The sequence below is a fragment of the Lipomyces arxii genome (genome assembly GCF_038497795.1).
Source record: "Lipomyces arxii strain Phaff 12-163 unplaced genomic scaffold V1512scaffold_25, whole genome shotgun sequence".
Lineage (NCBI taxonomy): Eukaryota > Fungi > Ascomycota > Lipomycetes > Lipomycetales > Lipomycetaceae > Lipomyces > Lipomyces arxii.
This window is the reverse complement of record NW_027117724.1, coordinates 102,704-122,477: the sequence shown is the minus strand read 5'-3', so window position 1 is coordinate 122,477 and position 19,774 is coordinate 102,704. Positions and strand designations below refer to the sequence as shown.

General features: G+C 47.4%; 11 protein-coding genes across 11 annotated transcripts; 7 read left to right on the top strand and 4 right to left on the bottom strand.

Moving 5' to 3' along the window:
• Window positions 1–1,205: 1,205 nt before the first annotated feature.
• V1512DRAFT_267527 (uncharacterized protein) lies at window positions 1,206–3,567 on the bottom strand. Its single transcript, XM_066917304.1, has 3 exons — window positions 3,177–3,567; window positions 1,470–3,130; window positions 1,206–1,421 (listed from the first exon to the last, which is right to left on the bottom strand). Exons 1-3 carry the CDS (start codon window positions 3,499–3,501, stop codon window positions 1,332–1,334), a joined length of 2,076 nt encoding a protein of 691 aa, XP_066769555.1. The 5' UTR covers window positions 3,502–3,567; the 3' UTR covers window positions 1,206–1,331.
• Window positions 3,568–3,680: 113 nt separating this feature from the next.
• On the top strand, window positions 3,681–6,223 carry V1512DRAFT_267524 (MCM2/3/5 family-domain-containing protein). The gene is made up of 4 exons (XM_066917303.1): window positions 3,681–3,939; window positions 3,986–4,112; window positions 4,159–5,982; window positions 6,030–6,223. The coding sequence occupies exons 1-4, from the start codon at window positions 3,797–3,799 to the stop codon at window positions 6,135–6,137; spliced, it is 2,202 nt and encodes a 733-aa protein (XP_066769554.1). The 5' UTR covers window positions 3,681–3,796; the 3' UTR covers window positions 6,138–6,223.
• Window positions 6,224–6,348: 125 nt separating this feature from the next.
• On the top strand, window positions 6,349–8,143 carry V1512DRAFT_267523 (fork head domain-containing protein). Its single transcript, XM_066917302.1, has one exon. The coding sequence runs from the start codon at window positions 6,426–6,428 to the stop codon at window positions 8,043–8,045; it is 1,620 nt and encodes a 539-aa protein (XP_066769553.1). The 5' UTR covers window positions 6,349–6,425; the 3' UTR covers window positions 8,046–8,143.
• Window positions 8,114–8,614, bottom strand: V1512DRAFT_267522 (G10 protein). Its single transcript, XM_066917301.1, has one exon. It carries the CDS (start codon window positions 8,602–8,604, stop codon window positions 8,161–8,163), a length of 444 nt encoding a protein of 147 aa, XP_066769552.1. The 5' UTR covers window positions 8,605–8,614; the 3' UTR covers window positions 8,114–8,160.
• A 458-nt stretch (window positions 8,615–9,072) lies between these two features.
• Window positions 9,073–11,094, top strand: V1512DRAFT_267520 (mate-domain-containing protein). The gene is made up of 2 exons (XM_066917300.1): window positions 9,073–9,609; window positions 9,659–11,094. Exons 1-2 carry the CDS (start codon window positions 9,119–9,121, stop codon window positions 10,854–10,856), a joined length of 1,689 nt encoding a protein of 562 aa, XP_066769551.1. The 5' UTR covers window positions 9,073–9,118; the 3' UTR covers window positions 10,857–11,094.
• Window positions 10,846–11,988, bottom strand: V1512DRAFT_267519 (P-loop containing nucleoside triphosphate hydrolase protein). Its single transcript, XM_066917299.1, has 4 exons — window positions 11,790–11,988; window positions 11,642–11,738; window positions 11,500–11,594; window positions 10,846–11,454 (listed from the first exon to the last, which is right to left on the bottom strand). Exons 1-4 carry the CDS (start codon window positions 11,874–11,876, stop codon window positions 10,921–10,923), a joined length of 813 nt encoding a protein of 270 aa, XP_066769550.1. The 5' UTR covers window positions 11,877–11,988; the 3' UTR covers window positions 10,846–10,920.
• A 456-nt stretch (window positions 11,989–12,444) lies between these two features.
• Window positions 12,445–13,338, top strand: V1512DRAFT_267516 (60S ribosomal protein eL20). The gene is made up of 4 exons (XM_066917298.1): window positions 12,445–12,504; window positions 12,562–12,584; window positions 12,643–13,127; window positions 13,179–13,338. Coding segments are annotated over exons 1-4 (519 nt in total). The 5' UTR covers window positions 12,445–12,503; the 3' UTR covers window positions 13,189–13,338.
• Window positions 13,339–13,817, top strand: V1512DRAFT_230005 (DASH complex subunit Hsk3 like-domain-containing protein). The gene is made up of 2 exons (XM_066913934.1): window positions 13,339–13,565; window positions 13,613–13,817. The coding sequence occupies exons 1-2, from the start codon at window positions 13,366–13,368 to the stop codon at window positions 13,686–13,688; spliced, it is 276 nt and encodes a 91-aa protein (XP_066769548.1). The 5' UTR covers window positions 13,339–13,365; the 3' UTR covers window positions 13,689–13,817.
• Window positions 13,818–13,882: 65 nt separating this feature from the next.
• On the top strand, window positions 13,883–14,334 carry V1512DRAFT_267512 (Sec61beta family-domain-containing protein). The gene is made up of 3 exons (XM_066917297.1): window positions 13,883–13,901; window positions 13,952–14,001; window positions 14,053–14,334. The coding sequence occupies exons 1-3, from the start codon at window positions 13,899–13,901 to the stop codon at window positions 14,282–14,284; spliced, it is 285 nt and encodes a 94-aa protein (XP_066769547.1). The 5' UTR covers window positions 13,883–13,898; the 3' UTR covers window positions 14,285–14,334.
• V1512DRAFT_267509 (uncharacterized protein) lies at window positions 14,271–16,312 on the bottom strand. The gene is made up of 3 exons (XM_066917296.1): window positions 15,672–16,312; window positions 15,379–15,630; window positions 14,271–15,331 (listed from the first exon to the last, which is right to left on the bottom strand). Exons 1-3 carry the CDS (start codon window positions 15,954–15,956, stop codon window positions 14,384–14,386), a joined length of 1,485 nt encoding a protein of 494 aa, XP_066769546.1. The 5' UTR covers window positions 15,957–16,312; the 3' UTR covers window positions 14,271–14,383.
• Window positions 16,313–17,655: 1,343 nt separating this feature from the next.
• Window positions 17,656–19,753, top strand: V1512DRAFT_86616 (uncharacterized protein). Its single transcript, XM_066918541.1, has one exon. It carries the CDS (start codon window positions 17,988–17,990, stop codon window positions 19,599–19,601), a length of 1,614 nt encoding a protein of 537 aa, XP_066769545.1. The 5' UTR covers window positions 17,656–17,987; the 3' UTR covers window positions 19,602–19,753.
• Window positions 19,754–19,774: the final 21 nt, after the last annotated feature.

The window sequence follows — 19,774 nt, the reverse complement described above, 5'->3', positions numbered from 1 at the left end:
CGTACGTATTTTTGCTGCCCCATCTCATATCCAATGTATAACTATATACCGATTGCTTATCCGCCTATTTGATTTTAAAGTTATTTTGTTACCGTTTGAATCAGTGTATTAGGTGGTTTGAAGTGCCTTGCGATGGAATAGTAATTAGAGCTTTAACAGGTTGTACGATTAAGAAAGTTCTGTATTTTTTTGCAAATCTTCGCCCATGGCAAATGATGCCAACTTTTTTTAACTTACAAAATTTTGTCCCAATTCAGAAACCATATCTGTGAATGATTATGTAACAGATAGCCGCGGTAGCGCAAAGCGCTCGTCTATAAACTGAGATTCTTGCGCTTTCATATCTACTCAATTTTTGATTTATCAAAATGTCGACTCGCTCAATTAGTACAACGGGACTCAGTCCAGACTTTTTTTAGACATGACAAAAAAACTGCTGATCTTCCGTCAGATTGAGACTCAGATTCAGAATCTTCGGAATTAGAATTATTTAGTATTACTGTAATATTTTACTGTTTATTTACGTGTTTGCATACAGCTTCTACGTTGTACTGGGCAGATCAGCAATGCACTAGACTATACTCAGCTGGAGTTTATGGCGACGTCAACAGAGCTCGAAATGTTTAGTGGTGCCAGCAACATAGTCAGCGGCAGCTTTAGCTCAGGTTTGATTTTGTTTAAAGTGATAGCCTAAATGCCGAAAAAGTAACTTAAGCAAGTTCCAGACCTGATTCGGGTTGCCGATGCAGAGACTCCACATTTGAATACAATGGTTGACATGCTGGACTCGATGACCGCTTTCGTGGACCTGTGCCCAGTCTGTTATGTGGCCAAATCGAGCCAACTCAACAAGACAACTTTGGCCCCTGTTGCAGCCATATTTGGTAATGGCATCGAAGTAGCGGCACAAACCCTGGAGATCGCGTGCCAAATACATGCTTTGAAACAGTGCAACGAGTTTTGGAAAGAGAGGCCTGGCAAGCAAGCCAATATGCGCAAAGTGTTGACTGTTGGCAACAGATTGACTAAGTTTTAAAGCCTACTCCCCTTGATGATGAGTTTGACAATACGGCGGAGAGCTAGCAGCGTGAAATGGTGGTCAGTGTTGCACTCAATTTACTGAAACAATTTTTTGAAGCTGAAAATCATAAATACTGTAATTAGAAAGTAACGTCTTAAGTAATAATAAAGGACTCAAAAATGGATAAATTACTGTACAATTTATTAATTTACAGATACTTAATGTATATATACAAACCTGCAATGCGCGAAATTACCTATTTACAGCCAGAACAAATCCCCGAGAAAAAAAAATGCTATGCATAACTAAACTATTTAAAATCCTGTCTGTTTAATTGCGGTTGCCGCATATTCGACTGTAGTGGCCGTGCGTTTGCCTGTTGAGGAGGCGGCGGTGGTTGCTAATTACATGTCAGTCAAGAAATCGGGTACAGCCGCGAGAAACATACCTGAGCCATGACGGTGCTGAGCAGTGTGCTTCCGTATTTTCCGGTGATGGCTTCACATTCGGCGAGAAAAACCCGGCAAACGTTGTAGAAGCTTGCGAATGTCGGCGGGTCAGGAAACGCGTTGACGTCTTTACGCACGTTGATGATGCGAACCGTGCGGACCTGAGTCACGTCCGCGACCGCAAGCATCAAGTCGGAAATGTCGAGGATGGTATCCATACTTGACGTGATGTCGAGCAATAATTTCTGATGCATCGACAGTCGTCTGAGCAATTCAGACACACCGGTGAATATGTCTACCAGCATGGACTCGAACTCGTGCGGGCGCATGTCGCGCAGCATGCGTTCGAGCGTGGCAGATTTCTGCGCGGTGGTCGCGGTCCGCCCGGTCGCGCTGCTGGCGACAGAGATGGTGTCGTCATTTGCGTTGGTCGGCAGGTTTCGCTTGATCAAGTTCTTGACCTCCCGCATGACCGCGTCACGGTATCGCTGTACGCCGGCGTCGACTGCGCCGATTTTGGCAAGCGCGTGTAAGTGCTCAATGAGTTCTGGTTTTAAAGTTTCAGGAAGGTTGAGGTATGTCGTGTTGATTGGAGTGTTGAGTGCCGCGCCGGTGACACCACTGCCAATTTTGATTTTCGAGCTCGCGTAACTCTTCGACAACCTTGCCATGGTGTCTTCGGTCGACACTGAAGCCACGTGGCGACGCAGATCTTCAAGTAAACAAAGCGTAAATCTGATTTGAAACTCATTGTTGACTCGTATCCGCAACTGTCGGAGCACTTCTTTGATTGAACCTGCGGCGGGAACGGTGCTCAGATTAGTCAACGGGAACTTCCAGCCCAAATCTGCAACAGCGTCAATAACCTTGTCAGCTTCTAGTGTTTGTCTGTAGCAACCATGGGGATCACCTTGTCGCCAGAGGGCTTCCGCCGTTCGGACGCCTTCAATTGCAAACGCCATCTGGTCGACCGATTGCTGTAGTCTTGCGACGTTCTCCCTTCGTTTCTGCAGACGCACAATCTCGAGTCCAACCTGAGCCTGCTCTTTGTCTACTCGTTTCAAATCCTCTCGTAGGCCTGATATTCGCTCGACCGCGTTTGTGGTCTCGGTGTGTAAGTTGCGGAGGTCGCCTAGAGCTGCAAAGAATGATGGCGACGCTTTTGAAATTTCGTTGATGAGATGAACCTCGACCGTATCTAAATACCAAGATAGTTTTTCTTGCAAGATTGAGTTGTTTGCTAATGATTTTCTGTTTGCGGACGCTGGACTACTGTCTGATGGAGTAGACGACAAGATGTCTGACCGTTCAGACACAATGTCAAATATGCGAGGGTTTTCAAGATTAAACCCGGTGTCAAAATATACTTGTGGAATAGTCGATAACGGAGTGATTGTGATTGATTGCCGACGCTGTTTGTGTACGTGCGGTTGTAATGAATCTTTGCGTGAAGGCGCGAGGGCACCGCGGTCTGGAATCTCAGGAGTATGAAGATGAATGTACTGTTCGTACTCTGGTCCAGCACTTGATACGTATGAATCAAAGTCTTCGGGCGGGATGATGTTGATATTTGTGAGGATGACTTGTGGGATTTCTCTGGCGGTGTTTGCTCTCGCGGCTGCTGCACTTGCGGTCGGGGAGTTCAATATTGACGATATAGCTATAATCGTTAACAGTTTTCATGTCAAGTTTCGACTGAACCGTACCATTTGTGCCAATTGAGCTATGATCGAATCCAAGAGCAGAGATATCTCTTCTTAACGACATCATTGATGAAGAACTGCTAGACGAAACCCTTTGATCCGAGTACTGAACTGCAAGATGCAAATTCGACGGTGCGTATGACTCCATTGAACTATCAACCGAAGTTCGTGAGGTCAACGACGGTGACATCATCAGACTCGGTGTCTGAACTCCGTCAGTTACAGCAGTGCTATTCTTTGGGTCACTGTTGCCACTCAATCCAGATTGAGTATTACCATTCACAGACACAAATGGCACTACCACCTCAGATCTCTCGCCTTCCGCCATGATATTTGTGTGTATTGTTTGCAGTGTCCGAGGAAGGATTTGGCTGTGAAAAGTCGACGATGCTGCAACCTCGAGAGGATGAGTGGCTGTGTTGAAGATGTGGCTGTGGAGGTGGTGCGCAATCACAAGGGTAAGGGTAATATGACATGAAAGAGCGACGCGTGAAACTGACGCGACGCGTCGCAATTGAGTTTTGCCCCTGTCTTCGCCGCGTCGTGAACTAATTTATTTTTCACGACTCCTGATACTTTCACTCACATTCGCTCACTCATACACACTCACAGAGCAGCATACAATGTCGTTTGATCAACCAAGAATCTATTCAGCTACTGTACTTCCACCTGCAGAGACACCTGGTGAAGAGAGTCGTCTTGAGATTGAACAGAGCTTTAATGACTTTATTCTTGAATTTCGTATTGATAATGATTTCGTTTATCGGTGAGTCGAGTGGATATAGAGCGCCAATAAGTACTGACGGGATTAGTGATCAATTAAGGGAAAATATTCTAGTAAAGAAGTACTTTCTGACAGTCGATATTGCTCATTTGATTTCATATAATGAAGATCTGGCTCATAAGCTGGCAAATGAACCTTCTGAATTACTGTCTCTCGTGAGTTTAGATCTAGGTGTATGCGTATACAACTAACAACGAACAGTTTGAAGCAGCAGTTCGCAAAGTTGCAAGCCGAATAGTCTTTCCAGGTCAGGGCATCACTCCAGCCGATGCAGAAATACAAGAAGATTTTAAGAACGAGATACCATCCTGTCAAGTCATCCTGACGTCGAACGCAAACCCGTTACCAATCAGAGACCTGGTTGCGACGCACATCTCAAAACTGGTCCGGATCCCAGGCATTGTTATCGGGGCTTCGACGTTGTCGTCTAAAGCGACCGTGCTGCATTTGATGTGTCGCTCGTGCCAACACGTGGAACGTATTTACATCGGCGGCGGATTCACTGGTGTTCAAATGCCGAGAGAGTGTACTGCACCGCCTGGACCAGATGGAGTAAAGTCGTGCAAGCAGGATCCTTTCATAATTGTACATGAAAAATGCACATTTGTGGACCAGCAAGTGCTGAAGCTACAGGAAGCACCAGATATGGTTCCCGTAGGTGAGATGCCGCGCCACATTGTGCTGTCGGCCGACCGGTACTTGACAAACAGGGTTGTACCAGGTAGTCGGTGCACCGTGATTGGGATCTACTCTATCTACCAATCCAAGGCTGCTGGCAGGGGAGCCGGAAACGCGGTCGCAATCAGGAACCCGTATGTACGGGTGATTGGAATTCAGGTTGACGTCGACCACAATAGCAAGACCGCGTCATCTTTCACGGAGGCTGAGGAGGAAGAGTTTCTGGCATTGTCGCGACACCCGCGGCTGTATGACATTTTCGCAAATAGCATTGCGCCGTCGATTTACGGGAACGCGGATATCAAACGTGCGATTGCATGCCTGCTTATGGGTGGGTCAAAGAAAATTCTGCCGGACGGAATGAGACTGCGTGGTGACATTAACGTGTTGCTGCTCGGCGACCCTGGTACGGCTAAGTCGCAGATACTCAAGTTTGTCGAGAAAGTCGCGCCGATTGCAATTTACACGTCAGGTAAAGGTAGTTCAGCGGCGGGTTTGACGGCTTCTGTGCAACGAGACAGTACGACAAGAGAGTTCTATCTTGAAGGTGGTGCGATGGTGTTGGCGGACGGCGGTGTGGTGTGCATTGATGAGTTTGACAAGATGCGGGACGAGGACCGGGTTGCGATCCACGAGGCCATGGAGCAGCAGACCATTTCGATTGCGAAGGCCGGTATCACTACGATTTTAAATTCGCGTACGAGTGTGCTTGCGGCTGCGAATCCTGTGTTTGGACGGTACGACGACATGAAAAGTCCTGGCGAGAACATTGATTTCCAGACCACGATTCTGTCGCGTTTCGACATGATCTTTATCGTCAAGGATGATCATAATGAGGGTCGGGACCAGAACATTGCCAAGCACGTCATGAGTCTGCACATGAAGAACACGAGTACGCAAGAGGAGGAGCAGGCGGGCGAAATCCCGATAGAGAAAATGCGACGGTACATTGCGTACTGCCGGGCCAAGTGCGCGCCGCGGCTGTCGGTTGAGGCGGCCGAGAAGTTGTCAAGTCATTTTGTAGGGTTGCGCAAACAGGTACACCAGGTCGAGCAGGACGCCAACGAGCGGTCGAGTATTCCGCTGACCGTGCGACAGCTGGAAGCTATTGTACGGATTGCCGAGTCGCTCGCAAAGTTGCAGCTTAGTCCGATCGCGAGGGAGGAGCATGTGGACGAGGCGCTAAGGCTGTTTTTGGCATCGACTATGGACGCTGTCGGACAAGGTGCCGGAGCCAGGTCTGAGCTGGTTGAGGAAGTGTCTAAGATCGAGGCAGAGTTGAAGAGACGACTGCCGATCGGATGGAGTACATCGTACGCTACATTAGTACGAGAGTTTGTTACTGGCGTAAGTGTTTAAGGTTGAGTTGATTGGGTTTTACTAATGGGGTCTAGAAATCGTATTCTCAACACGCACTTGATAAAGCGTTGATGGTGCTTGAACGACGAGATTCTATTCAGTTTCGTCATCAACGGGGGAATGTGTATCGGTCTGGTGTTTAATTTGTGGCTTATTATGGTTTTTCAGCAATTGTGTAGCATTATATTTATATTTTTGTAGTATTATAAATATATTTAATGACTTTCGAGAGACGCGTCGCGTGGCGTGTTGTTTACGTTTTGCTTCTAGTAGCCACAAAGCCACACACAGCCACAAACCTTATTTCAGCGCGTTCCATTCTTTGGGCTTTTATCACACTTTTTTCATCATCACCACTTTCTTCACCAAACACACACACACACACACACACACACACATACACAAAGAATACACAAAGACACAAGGGAAGAATGAACGAGGGCAATAGAAGCCCGTCAAAGATTTCACGGCCAGGACCGCGTCCAGCAATACGCGCAAATATGTTTCGTTCGCTCTCTTCAGTTCACTTACCGCCTCCGCCGCTAACTACGATTCCACTCAATATTGCCCACCGGACATTGTCTGCGCCTATGGTCGTGAGTCCGGTTAAAAGATCTGTGAATTCAAAGCAAGGCTCGACCGCCGCCGTCGCGCACCACATCTTCTCGACCCCTTCTGCCGTAGAGTTCGAGTCATTTAAGGAGAACGTCGACCCGACCCAGTCATCATCATTGTCGTCGTTGTCCGACATTCCACCGCCGCATTTGATGCCGGTCGTGGTTGATGATGGCGAGAAGCCGCCGTATTCATACGCGACGTTGATTGGAATGGCGATTTTGCGTGCGCCAGCGAGAAGATTGACGCTGGCTCAGATTTACAGTTGGATCATGGAGAGCTTCAAGTACTATCGGATGTGTGACGCCGGATGGCAAAATTCAATCAGACACAATTTATCACTTAATAAGGCGTTTTCAAAGCAGGAAAGACCGAAAGATGATCCGGGAAAAGGAAATTACTGGATTGTTGAGCCTGGGAATGAGTACTTATTCATGAAGGGCCGCTCGCGTAAAAATGACAGAACCCAGTCGTCAGACAGATTACGACCTCCGTTTCCGGTCATGCCTGCTCCGTCGGTATCAACTAGTTTGAACGTGTCAAGTCAAGACGCGTTGGAACCCGACGAAAAACGCGTGCTCAAGCGTACCGCGTCCGAACGCGTCGAGGCCGAGCTCAAACAGGACTCTGAGACCGACAACGACGACCCATTTTCGTCTCCAGAACTGAGTGTCGACCGGGACCAGGAATACAAGCGCGCCCGGCAGACGGCCATGTTTTCACAGTTTGCCACGCCGCGGCCGCCGGTGCATGGCACACTGACCCGGACCGCTTCGCTGGCGATGCCGAGTTTGTCGCTCAGCTCATCGTCGCCAATGTCACACATGCCACCGACGCCGGCGACGATACTGCCTGCGACCGTGCTGCCTCCGTCGTCGCTGATTGCGAGAACAGACGACGAGGATGGGAGCAGGATTGTGCTATTGACGTCGCCGATGCGGCCTTCGCCGCGGAAAGACTTTTCGCCGGTGCAGATCTCGTCACCTTTCGGGTCGCCGATATATATACGGCAGCAGCAGTCGCCGCAGCGGAGGCTGCTTGCGCAAACGCTGCAGTACGACACGGCCGTACCCGCGATGCCGATCTTGCTAACGGACGAGGACGCTGCCCTGTCGCGGGCGTGTTTCGGGTCTCCTGACAAGCGTGCACGGCCTGCGCGGTTTCATTTCGACGATTTTTTCTATCCACGGCAAAACGGACAGCAGCTGCTTAGGGAGGAGGACGAGAGTGAGTTGCTGTACGCGTCCGAGCAGGTCAACAGGACGCCGCCGGTCCGGAGTCGACACGTGACTGTTGAGACTGAAGGCGAGAACGAAGTTGCGGACGTGTTTGGGGTCGACGTGTGTCAAGTGGTGAAGCGGGCGATGATGATCAACCGGATGTCTGCGCAGCATCCGTTGGCATCCGGGAGTACGAGCGAGGAGAGTGAGTTGTAGATGCGATGAGGATAGATGGAGTTTAGTGAATTATATGTATGATTTGTTTTATTTTTGGTGTATACTAGTTCATGTGAAATGGGATGCTTTATATTATACAGTTTCTATGATACATTTAGTCAGATGAAGCGCAACCGTGACATCCGCAAGTGACGCATTCAACAATCTTGTCTTTATCGAGACGCGACTTTGGTACTCGACAGACACAAGTCGCGTTGTATGTGTTTTCCTTCGTTTGAATACATCGTAAGCAACACAACTTCTCGTATCCTTGTTTCTTCCATTTCGCAATCAAGTTCGCGTCTGCATAGTTCTGCTTAAGTAGCCATTGATACAACTCAGACGAAATAGCTTCACGCGTATAGTAAAGGTCGTAAATGTACCTGCTGCGTTGATGAGTGATTGCGAACACCGGCCATAATGCTTGATTTCGTTTCTTTCCTTCTTGAGATGACGTTTCAATGTCTTTTAGTCGATTCGCGAACTCAAGTAACGTGTCTTCAATCTCTGAAAAACCTTCTGGAGCTCTTTTTGTTCGTAAAGTCTTTATTTTAGGCATTTGTTTAATGTGTTTTGTGGTGTAAAAGATTGAGTGTCGGCGGTGAAGTACGTCGTTGGGTTAGGGGTGATTATGTAAGTTAAAGATGAGTAGTACGAAATAGAGTAGTACGAAGTAGAGTAGTACGAACTGGAGTTTGGCGAAGAGTGAGTGCATCGAGCGGTGATTAAGTGTTAGTTGAATACTGTTATGAAGACAAGTATCGAGTGTTAATGCTTTTATATTCGACAAATCAGTGACATTTACACTTGATCTAAGGGTCTGTTTACATCAAAACCATTCATTCTATACTTCATACTGTTTATTCTGCTTCTATACTGTATATTCTCTTCATATCATACTGTATACTGTACAATATACTACTTCGTATTCCCTCTACACGCACTATCTTGATCTGACTGAGTCGTACCTGTGTGCGGCTTCGAGGCGTTTGAACTGTAAATTTAAATTCATTTATTTCACGTTGTCTACACATTCTCGCTGCCCGACATTTATGACCTGACGACAGCAGGAAATGGCACAGTCAACGAGTAAATACGTGACAGACGAGCTGTTCTCAGCCGGCATCGATTCGGATGCCAAATCTATCGGCACACTTGACTCTGTTGCCGTTCCACACGAGCACGACACTACAATTACAATCGACAACGACGACGACGACGACGAGCATGCACGATTACTGCCTGTCGACACTGCCATGACGAACCCGGAAGACGGGCCGGAACCGAAACATTTTCTCGGTCGGTTTTTGGCGAAACTGTCGTGGGCAGAATACAAACGGGTGCTGCGGATGTCGATCCCAGTCATTCTGTCGTACATGCTGCAAAACTCGTTACAGACTGTGTCGATTTTGATTGCCGGCAGACTTGGCCCGCAGCAGCTTGCGACGTCGTCTTTTAGTTACATGTTTGCAATGAGTACCGGCTGGCTAATCCAACTTGGTGGGACGACTGCTCTTGACACACTTGGGTCTGCTGCATATACTGCGAGTGAAAATCCGCACGAGTAAGTTGCGTGTATTGTGTGTTGACAACTGAGTACTGACGAAATTTAGGCTAGGAGTGTTGCTGCAGCAGAGTTTCTTTGTGCTCGCGACATTGTACATCCCAGTCATTGGGATCTGGATTTTCGCTGAACCTGTTTTGCTTGCTCTTGGTCAGACCCCGGAATTGTCGCAGGCTGCGGCTGGGTTTTTGCAGAGACTCATTCCCGGTGGACTCGGGTTCATTTACTTTGAAGCTCTTAAAAAGTATCTGCAAGTACAGGGCATGATGCAGGCCGGCACGTACGTTTTGCTGGTGACCTCGCCGTTGAACGGGTTCTTGAACTACCTCTTTGTTCATCCACTTGGATACGGTGTCAACGGTGCTGCGATCGCGACCGGCATCACGTACTGGCTGTCATTCTTCGGTCTCGCGTTTGTGAGCGCGCACTCTCGTGGCGCACGGGCTTGGGGCGGATGGTCTTCTGCTGCGCTGACGAATTTGAGGGTGTACTACAAGCTTGCGATTTTTGGCATAATCATGGTCGGAACCGAGTGGTGGGCGTTTGAGATTGTCGCGCTGGTTGCGGGGAGATTGGGTAAGATTGCGCTCGAGGCGCAGTCGTGCGTCATGACATCGGACCAGGTCACGTTCACGATCCCGTTTGGGATCGGTGTTGCCGCGTCGACCAGGGTCGGGAATTTGCTTGGAGAGCGCCGAGGCAGGGCAGCGAGAAGGGCGGCTTACACGTCGGCCGCGTTGGCGGTGAGTATCGGTGCGGTGGTCATGTTGATCATGTTGGTGATGCGAAACGAGTACGGCAAGCTGTTCAGTTCCGACGTGGATGTGATTGCAGAGACCGCCCGGGTTATCCCGCTGGTCGCGTTGTTCCAGATCGCGGACGGGCTCAACGCGAGCTGTTCGGGCAGTCTGCGAGGTATGGGACGACAGCATATTGGGGCGTACATCAACATGGCCGCGTACTACGTTTTAGCGTTGCCGGTCGGGATATACCTTGCGTTCCACGGTAAAGGTTTGCCTGGTCTCTGGATCGGGCAGTGCTACGCGCTTTACATTGCTGGTTCGCTCGAGTTCACGGTGATGATGCGCACGAACTGGGAGAAGGAGGTCGAGAACGCACTAGGGAGGTTGAGCGAACTGCAAGAAGACTCGGACGCAGACTCGGCACTGCTGGCTGATGACACCGAGTCGATTATCCCGAGTGTCAGCCGGTCTGCAGCTGAGTCACACGATACGACAAGAGAATAGAATATAATAAACAAATAGACAAATTAAGTGCAACCCGAACAAAATCCCAAAAAACGAACACAGATCAACAACATGTCCCCCGTTTAATGCCTAACGCGTTACTTCCTTTACCACCCACCAAACTCACGACGCCTCTGCCTCTTGTCGCTCTACCCGGCCGCCTGGTAGACCCGTCCGCGTAGGTGGGCACGTCGCCGTACTGAACACCAGCACCGACGTCGTCCGGGTCGAGTTCGCCGAGTTCGATTTTGGTCAAGATCATGTTTGCCAGTCGTGCGAACGCGTCGTCGACGTTCTGGCCCGAAAGCGCGGACGTGTGCATGATTGGGATCGAGCCGTTGTCACGGGCGAAATCGACGACCGCAGAGTCAGGTACGATGTCGGCTGCGTTCGCGGATGGGACCTTGTCGGACTTGTTTGCGACCAGGAGCAACGATACGGTCGGATTGGCCAGGTTGCGCAGGTCGGATAGAAAGTGCGGGAGCATGTTGAAGGTGTCTGGGTTTGTTTCGTCGTAGATGAGTAGCGCGCCGGCGGTGCCGCGATAGTATGATCTTGTTACGGACCGGAATCGTTCTTGACCTGCTGTGTCCCAGAGCTGGGTTGTTAGAGTGAATGTGTGGTGTCATGGCAGATTGCGTACCTGGAGTTTTATTCGTTTCCGACGGGTGCCGGTGCCGACTTTGATTATTTTGGAAGAGAACTCGACGCCGATGGTGGAGGATGTCAGGATACGCCCTGGGATGTTAGCGTTGTTGGCAAGTGTAAATAATGGAGAAACGCACAATGACCTTCAACGAAACGATGAAGAATGCTTGACTTGCCACAGCCAGATGGTCCGACGAGGATAATTTTGGCCAGGTAATCATACACGTTATCTTGCTGTGAATTGTCAGTCAAGTACAGAATATCTTCCCAAGACAATGGACGTACATCGGTCGAGTGGCGGCTGGTTTGAGTATGCTGAGACGAAGATTCGGATACGGTCGAGGCCGCCCTTGTCCGGTTGATGTTGTTCATTTAATGAGATTATCGTGCAAACCGCATTAGAGACTGTGTGTAAATATTATATGATTTTGGACAATGTCGTGATGGTTGACAAAGAGTTGGCGGTTAGGTAGTCTGTGCGGCTGTGTGAAGTGCGAACCCCGGACCTTGATTGTGAGTTGAAGTGTAGGGCATGGCAGTTACGAGGGGCAGATTAGTGAATTATATTAGTATGAATAGCATGAATAGCATGAATAGTATGAATAGTATGAATAGTATGAATAGTATGAGTGGTATGAGTGTATGAATAGGGCTATTGAACTATATCGAATAGCAGTGTTACTATGTAGAGTATAACAGTAAGAGATATAGCATTATATCAACAGACATAGTGGCAGTATTTGATAGACAACAGTAACAACAGAATACAATAGCAAACAGCAAATACATCACATAACAAGTAAGAGTGCACAGTGCAGTATATTACATAAGCATTACATAATGCGGCTTAGTAGACAAACCCTAATACAGTATAGGGCTAATAACAGTCACGACCCAGTACTATCAAATGGTACTCCCCCAATTCAATCAATGTCGAGAGGTTCAATTCAAGACCTTTGAACTTCATCCCAAACACGACACAAATTTACATTCAAACAAAGTGAGTAGTTCTGATTTAAATATAAGAAAAGGGAATGGAAATACTAATAAATTATAGTGGGTCGTCTTCAAGAATATGAGGTACACTTTGATTTACTAAGAGAAGAATAACGCAAGCAGTATAACTAACAAATTCCAGGTCATTGGCCGTCATTTGCCAACCGATACTGACCCTACTCCAAAGTTGTACCGGTTGTCGATCTTCGCTCCAAACACGGTCGTTGCTAAGTCGCGTTACTGGTACTTCATGAAACAGTTGAGAAAAGTCAAGAAGTCGACTGGTGAAATTGTGAGTCTGCGTGTGATTTCCGAGAAGCGTCCTACCAAGGTCAAGAACTTTGGCCTTTGGATCAGATACGATTCGCGCTCGGGAACTCACAACATGTATAAGGAGTACCGTGACTTATCGCGTACTGCGGCTGTCGAGTCATTGTACCAGGACATGGCTGCCAGACACAGAGCTCGGTTTAGGAGTATTCATATCCTTAAGGTTGTTGAGTTGGAGAAGACTGAAGACGTTAAGCGTCAGTACATTAAGCAGCTCCTCACTCCTAACCTTAAGTTCCCTCTTCCTCACCGTATTGTTAAGAGCAAGTCAGTCTTTGCTGCAAACAGACCTTCTACGTATGTACCTTTTTTCTTTTAGTGATGATTGAATGATCTAATTGTGTTTAGTTTCTATTAGACGTGGTGTTAAAAGTATCATGTGTATTTCATAGTCAATCAAGTAAATAATCATGTTTATCGTGTAGTGATGTGTAGTCTGATGAAGTATAATGTATGCGGGTTAGGGTACATGTTGGATGTAAACAAAGGGACACGCATTCATCAACACATCGACACGCGTAGTCTCAACACAAAGATGAACAGACAGTCACAATACTCGTCATTCCAATCGCGCCCATCAATGGAGCCGACAAATGTGAAGCCACGGCAGATGTCGCATTTGCATTCACAACTGGCACAGTTGCAAGCAAACTTAAGTGATCTCGAGAGTTTAGTCCAAGTCACTGCGGTTCAAGCTGAATACATGAAACGATTAGGCGGATTGCAAGGATCTTTGTGCGTATTATATATGGAGGAGGAGTAAATGAGAGACTAATGAGTAGGTTTATGGCTGCTGGACGTGTGTTTGAACGAGATGCGGTCGGTGAGGATAGGAATATGAGTGATGTATTAGAGTAATGCTATTGGTTTAATATCACGTAACACTTTATACTATAGTATCAGTATTATATAATACTACACTATACTTGTAATACAAATAAATACAAATACTAGTAATTGATACATGATTCAAGATCAACACGAAACCCTTATTTTGTACATCCTACTTCATGCAACGTCGACACACTCTACTTCTCTTTTCAACATCCAGTCAATCATTCGTTCGAAATGGTACGTTTAAATCGCTAATTGTTTTTATGCAATTAAATAAACAAATCTAGTCTTCTCCAGCACAAGCACTCCCACCAGGTGGTCTGCGCAGCGCGGTCCGGTAAGCAATTCTCTGAGTTTGAATGAGTAAGTAGACTAAAAAAAACATTAGGCGTCGGGCAACCCAGCAACATCAGCAACAAGTTGCAAACCAGCGTCCGAGCTCGACCAGAGCGGCCGGCGCAGGCGGGTCAAGCTCGACTATGCTGAAACTGTATACCGACGAGGCGGCAGGGTTAATTGTAGACCCGATGGTCGTGATGGTGTTGTCGATTGGGTTTATCCTCAGTGTTGTTGCGTTGCATGTGATTGCGAAGATTACAAACAAGATCATTGGGAATTGAAATAGTTCATTTTAATGTACATGCAAATTGAATTTTAAAAACACCTCCGATAATGCAGCCCTGCAATGCAACAATTGTATATCTCACGTCTCATCACATTTACTGACCATCAGCACCAGGCGAACTGACGCTGCTTGACCCGGTCGAGTAGTTTTCATCCGACGAGTCGTTTTCGTGCGAGTCGAAGATCGGCACGTCAGTCTCGTGCGCGACCAAGTCAGGCACAACCTTGACGTAAAATAGCAGCACCACGTTGCCCTGCGCATACACGTCTTCAGGCCTGACATTCTTGACGTCGCGATCAGACACCCGGATCCAGGCGGTGTCAACGTACCGATGCGAGATGTAGTGTCCCAACGAGTGCGATCCAGAGTGGTTCACAGTAGAGACAAGTTTGTAATGTACGTTCTCTAGCGCGAGCCGGTCATCAAACACGACTTTTGTATTTTTCTTGCGAGCGATCCCGAACCGCACGTCGTAGTCTGATCGGTTGATGTGCAGGACCAGACACTCTGGCGCGCGAGCAATGGTCACGGTCTTGGACTTGGTGGTCGACACCAGCCGCGGCGGTTTTAATCTCTCAATGTCAGAGTCGAGAATGGTTGGATGCGAAAGCACGTCTGCTATGTCGTCTCGTCGGGCACTCAGAATTTCGACGACTTCGGCTGGCGAGTCACGGTCGATCGCGGCTTTTATGAGCCGGTCAAGTTGAGACTTTGCTGCTGCCAGTGAGCATCGCTGGCAATGCACGTTTTCAATCACGTCCGGTGTCGCAACTGAGGCCAAAAGCTGTGAAATTTCGACTGAATCTTGTTTTGCGCTGAACAGTGGTGTGGACGAAGAAACCGGGAGTGAGAGTTCGATGGAGGAAAAAGTGTGATGTCGGATGGACTGGGTCTCATTACAGACCGAGCATGTGAGTGCTGTGGCTAGTAAACCGTCGAGCGGTAATCGTACGACTGGCAGCGTCAAGTCTTGCGGGGCCGTGGTTGCGATGGCATGAGTCGCCGAGTCAATCGACACCCGGGCTTTATATGAGTCGAAGACCTGAATTGTAAGCAGTCCGTACAAAGTGAGGCATGTGTGTCGCGTACCTGGTTTGTGAGTTCGGTCCGTACGTAATCAACGAGAGCAAGCAAGAACTCGTGCGCGTCCTGCTGGTCGGTATCGGCAGTCCATCTGGTAGAATTAAAGGCACGGAGTAATGTAGACGGGGAATGCGAATGTGAAGAATGCAGTTTTGTATTGACTGTCGACAGCAGCGCGTCGAGTGCAGATATGACTTTCGCTGATTTAGACGCGTGTTGTAAACATGTCTGTGTGAATGGCTCGACTGACGCGAGAGACTACAAATTAGAAATGCACATTAGACAGGGCATGAGCTTACTTGAAGGACCGAATTCATGAAACAAGTATTTCCAGTGTTCACCAGCCCACCTACAATTCCAGACTGGTCGCGTTCAGAATGCAAGACAAATTCGGGCGGCACAGAACCAAAGAGATCAGCATTATTTGAAAACATCCCGCCAAAGTCAAGTAAATGCCATGTCGAATATGACGACGCTGTAGTCGCGAACGAGACGAGAGAAAGCAAAATTAACATTGCCAATGCTAAAATTACAGTCAGGCCCACCAGTAAAGCTGGAGAGAAGTCGAATACCGGAGTCAGCATTCGCTAAGTTGAGCATTGATTGAAGAAGAGTATGATGAAGTAGATTGAAGACGACTTGCACTATACCCTTATGATGTAATTCTACAATACGCTTGCATAAACACAAAACCCTTATATGTATACATTGCCAGGAGTACTATACCCTTAAATTACCGACGTTTCGATGTGTCATATTTACATTGACGAGAGTTGTCATTCGCTGTTCGCATTAAACCTGTTCGTCGAGTGAATAGCTAGTGAGGATTGTTGTAATACAAGTCATATGATGGCCATATTATAGCAAAAAATGATCAATTATTAGGTCAATATGGCATGATTCATAGCGTGATGCTAGTGCGATGAGCTGAGCCGCGGTGGCACCGGCACTGGCAATGGTCTGTACTCAGGGACATCAGTATCGTGTACAGTCTTTGCAGACGTGCGCAGCCTATACAATAGCATATAATGTATAAAAATGTAGTATAAAGAATGCATATAGAAGATAGAAAATATATTAATTATACATATAATACAAATTAAAACTCCTCCGGTCCAACACACACAATGTGGTGCAAGTGTGGACAGCCCGTGTGACCCGATTAAACTGATATGAACCGATTAATGTGAGATAGTCATAAATGATCTCGAAGGTGGACTTGACGATATGACGACGTTCGAAGCATCAGGATGGTTCCCATTAAGATGATATTGTTCTTCACACACTCTATGTAGAGCCTTTTCACCGTTTTCAGTCTCTGCAAAGCGTTCAAACACACACGAATCGCCAGCACAACCGCATTTTAGTCTATGGCTTGCATCTGTAGTATTGTCCTGCATAATCAGAGATGGATGCTGAACAGGTACTCCCTTGGCTTTTGAAGGACAAGTTGGAGGAATGTAGACGTTCGACATGAAGTCGCGTATTCTAGTTGAGTCCATCGCAGTATACGTTGTACAATTTGCTGTACAATTTGATGATACTTGTATAATGTAGTAGAGTATAGAATGCATACAAAGGAGGGAATGGTTGGGTATTTATACAAAACTGAGTCTTGCTCTCGGAAATGGCACGGACACGGTGGCTGTGAGTTAAGTTTAAAGGAGGCTGGTGTGACTCAGATGGCAAAAGTAGGGTAAGTTGCCGAGTATGTGCGTGACACAGCCCTTTGCCACTTTTATTTTTAGTATGCATATGGCACATGCACATATTACACGTGTACTTTGAATAGTCAATAATCATATGACTGTATTAGTTGTAGTGGATTATGGTGTAGTATGTAGTATGTGGTATATATAGTATAGCATAGTATAGCATAGCATGTATGTATAGTGCAGTGAGTGTCATAATGACGTATTTATAGGTAGAAGGTATAAAAGTATAAATAGACAGAATCACAGAATTTTACTAAAAACTAAATAGTAAATTTGAGAATGAATAAACGAGTATCATGGACTGCAAATGTTTATGCTAACTATGTATTTATGTATGTAAGAAACGTTATTATGAGTAAATCGTACGCCATACTAATATTACTACTGTACTACTTGCTAACAGTCAAGTCGCGCTCTTGTCGCCAATGATGGATACAAAACCCTTATTCACCTGTCATAATTTGCGCGTGTGCGTCGTTCTTCACAAAACGCCACATTTTATTTTGACACAAACGCCCTTACCCATTAATGCAACCATGAGGGTCTTGTTCTGTTGTATTACACAATACCCTTAGTACCTGTCATCAGCACTTCACACACTCACACTCACTCTCTCTCGCTCTCACACACGCAATACACACACAAAATACACTGCTCACGTCTCTCTCAACTCATCAGAATAAACACAAAAACATCGCAAAACTTGAACAGAAATTCAAGTCTCGTTGTCTTATCTCGCCAAGATGCCAAGAACTTCATAACACCAAAACATTATCACACTTACACCATATCCACACACTCCTCATCCTTCGTCTTCACATACTTAAACTCCCGTCAAACCTCTTCTGCCTCGTCTGCCTAGTCGCACACTCTCTAAATATCCTTCACACGCCCACTCAAATGTCCTCTTTAACTGCTACAAATTACCCTATCTCTGCATCAGTGTACCCTACAATCCCCGCATTGATCTACGACTCTTCTTCTTCCTCCTCAACATCGACTTCGGTAGGTTACGCTTCTGCTGCTGGCGCAACTACAACCTCGCCGACGTCTTCTACTGCTTCAACCGCCCGTACCTCTCTATCTTCAGTCTCGTCAAATTCACCAACCTTGAAACTGGCTCGTCCAAAAGAAGCAATCTCGGACCAGGCTGGGTTACTATGTCAATGGGCAGACTGCGGCGACAGGTTCTATAACCCTGAAGAACTCTACAACCATCTATGCGACTTCCATGTCGGCCGCAAATCTACAAATAATCTCTGTTTAACATGTTTATGGGGTTCATGCAGAACATCGACAGTCAAACGTGACCACATCACGTCCCACTTAAGAGTGCACGTCCCGCTGAAACCACATAGATGCGAGTTCTGCTCGAAGCCGTTTAAACGACCACAGGATCTCAAGAAACACGTCAAGACACACGCAGATGACTCGGTTTTTTACCAGACAGACACAAGACACAGAACAAGCGAACAACCATCATGGAAATCGTCACGCGAAGACTCGTCCTCGTCTGCTGATGAGCATCCGGCGTATGTCTACTCACACCACCATCCGGACCAGCACTACGTGCCGCACCACGACTCAGTGGTGTACTATGCTCCGCCACAGCAACAGGCACAGGCGCAGCAACAGTCAGCGTATCAGGGTTATGTGCACGAGTTCACTCCACCGGAACTGCCACGGACCAAGCGCACGTTTGACGCGGCCAACGATTTCTTTGAAGACGTCAAGCGGCATAAGGTTGCGCCTGTTTACGGACAGGACATGGCGTCGCGTTTGTCTGCTCTTGAGGCCTTAGTCGGCGTGACTGCGCCTGTGTTGCCTGCAGAGTATTCCCAGTCGGTTGTGCCTGGACCCCAAAGCCAAGCGTATCATCATGCACCACACTACCCGCACATCACGCAGGCCCCGATGCACGCCCCTCTACCATCACATACGCCCCACGCGCCACCGCACACTTTACCTGCACTACGGACAAAGCAGGACATGCTCGAGACTGACCATTTCCTGACCCAGCTCAGTTCAAACATGTATCATCAACCGCAGCCGCCACAGCAGCCGCAGTACCATTATCCTGCGGCGCACGCGTCACAGCCGGCACCAATGCCGACCCCGTTTACAGCGATCAACGCTGGCGAACAGTCGCCGCGGCACGTGCCGTACGCCGGAGCAGGAATGTACCCTGCTCTGCCTGGTGTTGGTGGCGACCACGCTGCGTCACCACACCCGTTGCTTGCGTCCAGGTTTGATGCGGATCCGACACGGAGGTTCAGTGTTGGAGCGTTGCAGAAGACTGCCAAGACTGATGCGACTGTTGGTGACTTGGTTGACCAGGTTGAGTCGCTCAAGGTGTCTGACGATACTGAGCGTGGCGATTCTGAGCGTCGCGATTCTGAGCGTGACGATTCTGAGCGTGACGAGAGGGAGGAAAGAGAGAGAAGGAAGCATTTGCTTGTGATTGAACGATTACGGGGTTTAGTCAAGAGCATGCTGCTTACAATTGAAGTGTAGTTTTTATGATTAGTGTTTGGTATGGATTGTATTGTATTGTATTGTATTGTATTGTACTGTTTGTTTGTTTGTTTGTTTGTTTTTTCTTATGGAGGGATGGCGTTGGACGTCATTAATGCAGTATTATTATTTATTCAAGTGTAGTGTGTTTGAACATGACGAGAGAATGATTG